Raw genomic sequence first — 11603 nt, forward strand, 5'->3', positions numbered from 1 at the left:
CCACATGTACCACGTATTTATAAGATCCAGGCAGGTTGTATTAGGTACATAAAGTGGACCAACCTGAACTGCAGTAAAGGAAAGATGCTCATTTTACTTCAGTGTACAAGTTGTAACACACACAGATACACACACACAATTCAGAGGACTTGTGCTGAGCCTCCAGTCATCCTATTCTGTGTACGGGAAGTCCCCTCGGTTGAGGGGCAGACCTCTGAGTGAGTGAGCCTGACCCTCATAGTGGGTGTGTGTCTTTTTTGGGCTAACCTTCAAGAAAGGAGTCATTGTAATTTTGAGCATTTCTTTCTAGAGCAAAATTCAATGAATAAATGAATGACCGAGTGAAAAAATATATTTTTTAAAAACCACGTTTTTGCTGAGTTGGGGAGGTTGTAGTTGCTAGCATGGAAGTGACTGGCAGCACGTACCTTTTGAGGCAGCTGACGACAGCTGCGTGCTTTACAGGTTGGCCTCAGAATAAAGCGTATCTTAGAAAGCTGCCTCTGAGGTCAGCAAGGTTTGCTTCTAAATAACCCATTTGTTGTTTCATTTGTGCCTCGCATGTGCCAGAAACTGTGTTAGGTGGGGGAGATCCATCCCCTGTCTGAGTTGATTTCAACTCACAGCAAGCAACCCTGTAGAACAGAATAGAATGATCCCATTAACTTTCCTCGACTAATTCTTTATGGGAGTAGAAAGCTTTATCTTTCCCTTCAGAGCTGTGGTGGTTTCAAACTGCTGACCTTGTGGTTAGCAGCCCGGCCTTTGTGACCAGCGCTCCTGGCTACAAACCACAGGAACATTTATTTATTTATTTTCCATCTGTTTGAAATGAGCTTCCCTGTCGCTAGAGACACCAAGTCCACTTCACTTTTCCTTTTCCTCCTTTTCAGCCACTTAGAACAATGTTTAAATCTCAGCGGTAAGGAAGCTGGAGGGTTTTCTTTTTTAATGAAGAAATTTTAATTTAATTTTATTTCCTCTTAAACCCTCCAATTCCCCCTCCCCTCTCCCCCCATTCCTCCTCTCTCCCTTGTCCCGCCCTCGTCTCTGGCCTCCTTGTAGTCATGAAAGTCTTGTGTATTGCTGTATGAACCACATTTCTTCTTTGTTTTTCCTTATAACAATGGTGCTATTAAATATTTATCCTTGTAAGATTGACTGAGTTTACTGTGCATAATGTTCTCTAATTTTGTTCATGTGTTGTGGTATTTAAGAGTTATACTTTTTTTATTGATGCATAAAATTCCATACTATGAATGTACCAAAGCTTGTTTATCCATTTCTCTGTAGTTGGGGTTTTGGTTGTTTCCATATTTTTGCTATTGTGGAAATTGCTGCAATAAACATAGCTGCACATATATCTGTCCATGTTATATTCTTAATTTCTTTAGGGTATATGTCCTGTAGAGACATTGCTGGATCATAAGGTACTTGGATTTGCATTTATTTTACAAAATGGCATGCTGATTTCCATAATGGCTGTACAATTCCACAGCCCCTCTAGCAATATAAAATTGTTCATATATCCCCCCTCCTCTCCAGCAGTAGTTATTTTCTGTTTTATTGAATTTTGCCAAAAGTGTCCATGTGAGGTGATATCTCATGTTGCTTTAATTTGTATTTCTCTTATTGCTAATGATCCCGAACATTTCCTCCTATGATTATTGGTTGCCTGTATGTCTTCTTTGGTAAACTGCCTATTCATGTTTTGTTCCTAGTTTTGGTTGGATTATTTGTGTTTTTATTTTTAAGATGTTGGAGTTTTCTATAGATTTTGGAGATTAGCCATTTGCTTGCTGTATTGTTACTGAATATTTCCCCCAGTCTGTGGCTTCTCTTTGGGCTCTCTGGATGCAGGCTTTTCTGGGCAGCAGTGTTGTGTTTCAGTCGGTCCCAGGTTTAGCTTTGTGCTCTGGAGGGTAGCTTTTTCATTATGTTCAGCAGTGTGTTGCTGCCTTGCATTGGGGTCCTTAGTTTATCCCTGTTTTTCACACTGATGGTCTTAATAATTGTGTGATTTATAGTCAGGTCTTCGATCCACTTTGGGTTTGTTTGTGTACTGTGTGTGAGGTATGGGTCTTGTTCCATTCTTTAGTGGGTGAAGACCCAGTTTTTCCAGTACCATTTGTTGAAAAGGCTGTCTCTTGCCCATTTAATGTGTTTACTTTTTAAGAATATAAAAATAGGTACCTAGAGGCACTTGTTTGCATTTTTGGTTTCCAGCCCTAATCCTTTGGTCGGCATCTCTGTCGTTGTACCAGTATTAGATTCTTTTGCTTTCTGTTGGTTTAAGGTCTGGGAGTGAAAGGCTTCCTACTTTGCTTTTGTTTTTTTAAATGCTTTATTTATCCTAGGAAAAATGCTCTGTTCCTTTTCACATAAGGTTGGTAATTAATTTTCCACTTCCTTGAAAAATTTTGGTGGGATTTGGACTGGAATTGTAAAGTAATTTTGGCAATAGGGACATTTTCACAATATTTAGTCTGCTCATCCAGGAACATGGTAACGTCTTCTATTTGTGTAAGTTCTTTCAGATTTCTCAATGGAGTATTTTGTTTTCTTTGTAAAAATTTTCTTTGTATAAGCCTTTTGTTTTTCTGGTAATATTTATTCCTAAATATTTAATCTTTTATACATTACTGTAAATAGCGTTGTTCTTTTGATATCTTTTTTTGGTATCATTATCCTTAATACTCAAGAATCCAATGGGTTTTCATATGTTGATCTTATAGCTCATTATGTTGCCAAAATTCTCAATTAGCTTGAGCAATTGTTTAATTGAATTTTTAGGGTTTTCTATATATAGCTTTATGTTAATTTCAAATAAAGATACTTGTATTTCTTCTATGCCTGTGTAGATACCTTTCATTTATTTTTGGTGTCTTTTTAATTTTTTTTAATTTTTGATGTCTTATGGCCATCGCTAAAACTTCCAGAACTGCATTAAAGTGGTGATAAAGGAAACCTTGTCTAGTTCCTGTAAAAAGAGGAAATGGTTTAAATTGCTCTCCATTCAGTGAGAGGAAGGCTCTGTGTTTCACATACATTGCTTTTGTTCTTTTCAGAAGCTTTTCTTTCTTTAAAATCGTGTTCCTGGGGCTCGTACAACTCTATCACAATCCACACATACACCCATGTGCCAAGCGGAGAAGCTTTCTTTCTATACCGATTTTGTTTAGTGCTTTAATGAGTAATGCATGTTGAATTTTATCAAATGCCTTTTCTGCATCGATTGCTGAAATCATATAGTTCTTTTCCCTTATTTGATGTGCTGAATTACATTGTTTTTTAATGATAAACCACCTTGCATAATTGTATTAATTCCACTTGATTGAGATATATTATTTTTTGATGTTTAATTGCATTCTGTTGGCTAGTGTTTTATTGAAGATCTTGGCATCTATATTCATTCGAGGTGTTAGTCTGTAATTTTCAATTCTGTTGATGTCTTTGCCTGGTTTAGGTATCAGAGTTATAGTGGCCTCAAAAATGAGTTTGGTAGTATATTATCCATTTGTGTATTGTGGAATAGTTTAAATGAAATTGGTATTAAGTCTTCTCTAAATGTTTCATAGAATTCCCCAGTGAAACCATCTGGACCCGGGCTTTTTGATGTTGGGAGTTTTTCTAGGACTAGATCTCTTTCTTCTCGTGTTATAGGCTTGCTGAGATTTTCTACATCACTCTGTGGTAATTTAGGTAAATAATACATTTCTAGAAATTTATCCATTTCTTCTAGATTTTCAAATTTGTTGGAATCAACTTTTCATAAAATTGTGTAATTTTATATTTTTATATTATTTGGTTCTAGTGAAATACCATTCACTATATTTCCATGGAAACCACTATTAAACAAAAATAAATACACGAAGCTATTTTTTCTCGACATATTGTCCATCTAGGCTATCCACTTCTGAAGTTGTTATTTGTTTCCTTCTCTCTAACCCTTCTCTGAAGAATTCTGTGCTCTTTGACCTATACCATGTCAAAACATTAGTTTTCACATCCTCGAGGCACGTAAATTGGCTTCTGAGTTAGTTAATTGTGCCAACCTGGCTGATAATCACATGTGGGGCTAATTGAAAGGCAGAGGGATAAATGGGTGGTGAGCCTCGCCTTTCTAGTTCTCGGGTCTCTTGCTTTGTGATGGTCGCACCAGGGTGCAGCTGCCTTAGCAGTTCCCTGCTTCAGCTTGCAAGATTGACTTCCTACAAGACATCCCCAAGGAGAAGCCACATGGACCTATCCCGATGCAGCCCTGGATGCTGGAGCATCCGTGTGGAGATCCCTGCTAGTGCTGAGATGCTTATTTGTTCACTGACTCAGCTTTCCTCCTGCAGTCGGCATCATTGCCTCTGTTTTGTGAGGTGGAGGACTTTGTGGACTGGTGTTGGGTTAATGGGTTAATGTTGGACATTGGGTTGGGATGTTTTCGTGATGCACATTTTCTTCACATAAAACTCTTCCTTATACATGAGTTGCTGTGGATTTGTTTCTCCTAAGTCCCCAGACTAACACAGCTTCCTTTGAATTTTTTTTTCTTTTAGTATAGGGCATAAAAAGAAGTCTGTGGAGGCAAAACAGGGCTGTCGATGAAAGTTTCCTAATGCCTTCTCCGAGAATGAACAGGTGAATTGCTGTGATGGAAAGCAATCCCTTGGCACCCTTTTGAAGCTTTGTCTCAGCAATACACTTCTCCATGTTCTGAAAACTTCTTCGTAAACAGCCCTTGCGATTGTCCTGTGTCCTTTGAGGAAAGTCTTATCATGATTTTGGAATAGAAAAAACCAGTCAGCATCATCTTCTGAACTGACCTTTTGCCTTGAGTTTAATGGCCCAGCAATTCCCTTGGATGCCAGTGTTTTGATTGGATTTTTTTTTTAAACACCCCAAGGAGACTAAGACAAGCAGCCATCCGCTGATTTCATAGACGTGTGTATTCACAGTTTGTTTGGAATGAGTCCAGACTCCATGAACTGGAAGCTATACTTTGACCGTCTCTCCTACATGAAAAGGAAAACAACAGACCAGTCTTTCATGGGATGGTTTTAAGAGTTAAACGGAGATGATGTATATCAATTGCCTGCAACAGAAATGATGCTGTTGTCAGAGTTTTTACAAATTGTCTTTCAGGGAAAACATATTGATTAAGCACCTATGATGTGATTGGCAGGAGCCCCTGTCGCACTGTGGGTTATGCGTTGAGTTGCTAACCACAAACTGGTTGCTCAAACCCAACAATCGGTTTCTGGTGCAAGATGAGGCCGTCTACTCTCCTAAAGATTTAGTTTGAAAATCTTGGAGCCATTCTGCACTGTACTGTAGTGTCGATGTGAGTCAGAGTCAATCGATTTGATAGTAGTGGTGGTGGGTGTGTGCTTGACATTAGAACCCAGGTGAGACAGGGTTTAAGCCTTGGGCTGTTGAGCCACAGGCTGATGGTTGGGATCTATGAGCTGCTCCATGTGAGAAACTGTGCAGTGAAGGTTTCCTCTGGTTTCATACTGTCCAGTATATGATAACAGCTCATCTGCTTAGTTAAATAGTAAAAGATCCTCCGTTGAAGACTGGCCGTTGCTTAGAAAAGATGCATTGGTTCTGCACATAGTTGTGATCACTGCTAATATAATCCACTTTGGTAAAAGATAAATGGTAATTTGTCTTTGGTGTTTTTATTTTAGTATCCCAATCCCATGGATAAAAATGTCATCTCTGTGAAAACCGTGGAGGAAAACATTGGTGAGTTCTCCAAGATTGCCCTTCATTCAGTGATGATCATTACACAATACTGATCCTTAAAGAAAAGGTGTGTGTACATGAGGATGTGTGTTTTAGACAGATGTATTTCTGTACTTGAGGTGAGGATAGAAAGGTCTGGCACTTAGGGCCACCAACATTTATACCAATTGAAGAAGACTTGTCACTTACTAAATTAGTAATTGATTATTAATCAACATGTAATTGTAACAGCGAACACTTTCCATGAACTTACATGTGCCAGGACTTCTAACTCTATGAACTCCTTTCATATGTATTATGAAGATATTTTTATTATCTCTAGTGAATGAGGAAGCTGAGGGGCTGAGAGTTTAAATAATTTTTCAAGGTCATATGGCTATTAAGATATGCCATGCATTTATACTCTTTTCTAGATGACAGATGCTGTTAGGTGCCAATGGCTCCGTCTGAGACAGAGGCAGGGGTTCTTCAGTTTCTTCACCATTGGCTTTAGTGTTTGTTATGTAAGTGTGAATAATCGTTGTATGCACTGGCCTGCATTGTAGGCGTGTCGACATTATCCAATCTTACATTGTACTGTAAGGTAGACATTGAATTGTTCTTTTGACAATGAATGAGATTACAGTCCTCTTGAATTTGTCACTCCAGAATAGAAATCATATGATTGTCACACTCAAAAATGGCCAATGTCAGTCACTTTCAACTCGCTAATATCTAGGATATTTATCTGTATACATCCTGTTTCATTTTTGATGATAATCAGTTCTCCTAGATTCATAGTTTGTGCATTCCACATTCTGCTTTGTAAGGGATATTTGCAGCTCCTTCTTCTCTCTTCGAGTTGTGCTCCATCTTTAAATGAAGGCCCCCAAAGCTTTGCTCCATCCATGAAATTAAGGGCGACTCTACTTTGAGGGGTCAGCTCTGTCCCACTCATATTCTGACTGCCTTATAACCTGAGGGGCTCATCATCTGACAGTGTTTAAGATAATGTTCCTCTGTTATTCATAACAATTTCACTTCTTTTAGAAGTGGAAAGCCTATTTCTTCTTCCTAGACCTTCTTAGTCTAAAAGTATCACTGAAACCTGATTACCATGAGAGACTCTGCTTGTATTGGAATTGCTGGTCGCATAGCTTCCAGCGTCACAGGAACCTGCAAGGCACCACAGTAGGAAAAACTGACAGATGCGTGGGGAGATGACAAAATTAATATGATTGATAGTGTGTATAAGAGATGTGAGTATATAATCATTCGAATGGCTTATATGGTTAGTGTCTGGAAACCCACTGCTGAGTGAAGTGGCTCAGTGTGGCCTAGAACAGGTGTTGGCAATCCATGACCCATGTGAACTGTTTTTGTGACTAGAGGTTTATTGACACTCGGCTGCATCCACTTTTTTCCATATTGTCTGTGGCTGTTTTTGCATAACAATGACAAAGTTGAGTGGTTGAGACAGATAATATGACCAGTGAAATCTGAAATACTAACTATCTGACTTTTAAAGAAAATGTCTAAAGGCCCCTGGAAGATAATCCAGGAGTCTCCATTGACCTTTGCCATCCTCATCTTTAGCAGAAGCATCTTCACTGGCAGTACTTGTACTTGAAAACTGGGCAGTACACGAAGTTACAACAGTAAGCGTTGCCGTTTCATGTACAAATCTTGTGAGTCTCCCAGGCCGAGGACTAGTTTACTTATTTTTCAACCTCTGAGAAAACTGGTCCTTAACTGGCTCTGGGTCCCTCTCTGTGCTGGGTGAACACAAACTATGACATGTAAGACTATTTCTTACATGTCTTTAACAGTTCTTATTTTTATTATACTTTTTTCATGGTTTAGCCAGACTTTAATAGACAAAGAGAAGTTGTTTTGTCAATGTGGAAAAGGATAACTGCTATGGTACAAATCATGATGTAACATATGTTATTAAGTATTAAAATGCAGTAAGGCAATTCCTGTTTTAAGACACTTGAAATTACATGTAGTAAATAGATAACTGGCTCCACACCTGGCATATTGCACCCCTACTTTTCTTCTCTAATTATTCTAAGGGACTCAAAAAGTTATTTCAAATATCTGACCAGTAGTTTGTCTCGAAAGAAAAACAACAAGACACCTCGAAGTTCTGCTGACTGCTAACGTATTAATAGCTTACAATGCCAACTTCTGAAAAGGACGTGGGAGACCACCCTCCCCGTGGCTTCCTTTCCCTGCATTTCTGCTCTCCCCGGCTCTCTTGGCCCATTCACAACGGGTCAGCTGAAAGCATCCTCGCTGAGGATAAGTAGATGTGGTCTATATTGTGGAGGCTGCCATGCAAGGCAGGGAGGGGATTCCCAAACCTGACTTTCTTGCAGGCGCGTCTGGGAAATCGTTTTCATGAGTTCCTTCTCCATCTCTATTTCTCAATTTCCTCACATTCCTTCTATGAAAGGTAGAAGCAGTTTTTATTTTTTAAGTGAAAAGAAACCCCGAATTTGCTCATGCGACCACACTCACTGAAGAACCTTATGATACGGCTTCGGCCAGGAGTCATTTCAAGTCCTGGTTTTGTCGCTGCGTATTTCTCAGAGTCTCAGTTTCGTCACCTGCCAAGTGGCAACATCGGATTAATTCTGCTGTAGGTTGTGAAGATCAAACGGAAGAGTCCTGTGCATATTTCAAAGAGATCTAAAAATGCTAATAGTAGTTTTTGCTGTTGACTTCAGGGGTATCTTTGCCTCTGGGAGTGGCCAATCCTTTAATAAATGTGTGCGCACTAGTCCTTGCGGGAGATGGCCAAGGGATGCCTGCGGGGCGAGGAGACACTTCTGAATTTATCAACGCTTCAGAGCTCAGGGTTTGTACCAGGGGAGTAGTTACAAGACCTGAGGCTTTAGGAACCTCTTTATTAGTGTATCTCGATCACTCGTGCATGCTGAAGTTCATTATTTTTTTCTGCCTCCGTTTCCCTTTTTTGTTCCCCAAACCCCAACCAAATTCAGTGCCGTAAAGTCACTTCGAACTCATAGCAGCCCGATAGAACAGGGTAGAACTGCCCCGTGGGTTTCCGAGAGTGTAACTTTACAGGACTAGAATGCCTCGTCTTTCTCCTGCCGAGCAGCTGGTGGTTTTAAACTGCTGCCCGTGTGGTTAGCAGCTCAGTGCATAACCACTATGCCACCAGGGCTCCAGTTTTCTTAACTTAACATTTAGTTCTTGCCTTTTACACGTCTGGTCCCAGGTGGGAAACGCCCTCCGAAAGAGAACGGGCTCAGCTAGAATGCTCTGCTGTTCTATGAGGACGCAAAGTGTGGCCGATATAATTTAGCTGTAGATTTTTTGCAGCTGGAAATAAGTACTTGAAAATGTGTTTGGTGCAGCAGGTGGCAGATTCAGACTCTTCTCGCCGTGTGTGTGTGAAGGCATTCTTCTTCAGAGGTGAGCTGAGGCTGGATGGCCATTGGCTGCTTGAGCACTGACGTTGATAGACCAGAGCAGTGAGTGATGTGCGCTTATTTTATCCTTGCTCTGGGATGTACACTGAGTACATGTGTCATGCTCATTCCTTGCAATAAATATCCTTGGAATGATCTGGCCCAGAAATGTGGGCATGGAAGCAGGTTTGAGGTAAGTGTTTTCTCCTGGAATGCTACCAAAAGAAAACTGAGGTGGACATGAAGACAAGGGTACATATTCTTGATATTTGTTTGGGGGGGGCCACAGTGTAAATAAAACGTTTCTCTTTCTAGATATATCAACAGGGATCATTTACCGGAAGAGGATTGCTGTCTGTCAAAATGTGGTCCCAGAAATTTTGCGGAAGGTAAACTCATTTCAGAATTTAACCAGATTGGGGATGACACTGGGTGATTTTGAAGTCCCCCTTACAAGAGAGCATTTTATGATGTGAAAGAACGTGGGAGCGTCCCAGGCCTTGTACCTCACCGTCCTCTGCAGCAAGGAGGCTCTCACACCTCACCCTCAGTTTGGGCAGACTCCAGGACCAACCCTGGAGTTTCCTCTCTTTGTGTTTCCCCGGTGATGGGAGGTGCTCTTAGAGAACATAGAGATGGCCTCTAGTTATCTTAAAGATATGCTGTGCTTTTTGTATGAGGCGATTTTTTTAACCTGTCCAAAATGAGAAATAGCTTTTAGATAAGAATGATTAGAATTGGGCATATTGTAACTCTTTAGTCTAATCTTTAATAAGAAGGCTTCAGATTCCACTTCGCTGTCAGGGATGACAGACAGGGTATTTCAGGGAGGGCCTGTGCTCTCTGCCAGACTTTCTGTATGTTTCTATAAAGTCAGCGTTGATGACAGAAGTCTTTGTGATAGCCAATGTTTTCTCTCTTTGAACCCTACAAGCCCTCTGGTGATAGTTCATTGGAAAAAGGTATGTGGGAATTTTAATGGCACTTCTTGAACCATCGAAGGCTTGTGCAGGGAAGTGATTTTAGAGTGATGAGGAAGTAAGGGCCGAACTTCTTGACATGCCCCCTTTAAAACAGCCCAGCCTGTCCTTCCAAGCCGGAAGTGGTTTGTGTGTGATGCAGAGCCCAGCTTGGCGCCTGCAATCGGCTTACCTGTTACATTGCTGTACTGCCTATGGAATCAATGTTGGCTTCCCTCGCTTCCTCGTCATAGATTAAATGACTCCATCACTTCATCCATGAGAAGAAATCAGGAATGAAAAGGAAAATGATCTTTAAAAAATGTTTAGATGGTAAAATGGAGAGAATTATTACTGGCTTTTCCCACAGTGTGTGTACCTTGCTTTTACCCTATATATGTGCTTTGGATCTATTATTTCAAGAGGCATTCAACTTTGTCTTGTATCTCAAGTCTTAAACAATGTAAAGCTACTTCTGACTTGTACAGTTCTTCCTTTGTAATTTTCCATGTCTCCTCCACCTGGAAACACATACATTTCTCAGTATTGGACAGAGTTTTAAAGGAAGAAAATATTTTACCTGATAATGTCCTGCATGTGACTGCTCATAAGTGGGCCCGTTTAGAATCCATCAATTTAAGAAGGCCATAACCAGCCCGAGAGGAGGCGTGAAGGAGGCTGATACTTTACTTAGTGTTTAGCAGTTAGGGAAATCAGGCCAGGGACTCTACAGCTTGCATAAATTCTGGGCCATTTGCATGTCCTCACCAGCTGTTAGGAAGGTCACAGTGTATTTGATGATCAAGGCTTGTAGTCATTGCTGAGCTACCATTTGTCTATCAGGGTCCCTTGTCCTCTTAATTTTCCAAGACCGGAAGCCATCCGGATGCAGTCCTGTAGGGAACCTGCTCTTCCTAAATTGAGAAAGCTCTCCTCCCTCTGTTGGACAGGTGAACATTTTAAAGATACCTGATATCCAGTTAGAAGAGGAATCATGGCTCAATCTTCAGGAAAGAAGCATGGCGATACAGAGTCACTGTCTTACCTGGACACAGTATGCATCTATGAAGGAAGAGTCTGTTTTTCGGGAAAGTGTGGAAAATCCAAATTGGTAAGAGTACACACACACATGTGTGTGTTGGATTAGGGATGCACACATGAGCCACACAGTTTAAAGAACTATGATTCTATGCTCAACATCTGCTTAACTCAGGGACACTTTAAACTTTTTAATTTAATTAATTAATTTGTTGGTACAATTCATTGACATGTTCAACCATTGCTGTGATCTATTTCCATATTTCCCCCTCACCTTTAAAAGCTCAGTGTCCCCTAAGCAGTGTAAACTCAGAGATTCTTTGTTATAAAAGCTTATGTATATAAATATATACAAATTGATTTTTAATCACACATTTTTAATGAACATATTTCTCTTTTGGGGAAAATAGCTCAACTCCTCTTTGACCAACCTGAGATACACAGA

The 11603-nt window shown here is 40.2% G+C and overlaps 1 protein-coding gene across 4 annotated transcripts in view; it reads left to right on the forward strand.

The window, feature by feature from the left end:
• The window catches only part of PRELID2 (PRELI domain containing 2), an 83008-nt gene that overhangs the window by 5007 nt on the left and 66398 nt on the right, over window positions 1-11603 (forward strand). For all 4 annotated transcript variants that reach the window (XR_006679546.1, XM_045284860.1, XM_045284861.1 and 1 more), the window contains exons 2-4: window positions 5685-5742; window positions 9477-9550; window positions 11071-11231. Coding sequence is in view for 3 of the 4 variants with exons in the window: in XM_045284860.1 (XP_045140795.1) it covers window positions 5697-5742; window positions 9477-9550; window positions 11071-11231 (281 nt within the window). In the remaining variant the exon portion in view is untranslated. The remainder of the gene's footprint in view (window positions 1-5684; window positions 5743-9476; window positions 9551-11070; window positions 11232-11603) is intronic.

This window comes from Echinops telfairi, unplaced genomic scaffold, assembly GCF_000313985.2.
Source record: "Echinops telfairi isolate 266 unplaced genomic scaffold, ASM31398v2 ScPeMD7_7469;HRSCAF=8507_0, whole genome shotgun sequence".
NCBI classification, from domain to species: Eukaryota; Metazoa; Chordata; class Mammalia; order Afrosoricida; family Tenrecidae; genus Echinops; species Echinops telfairi.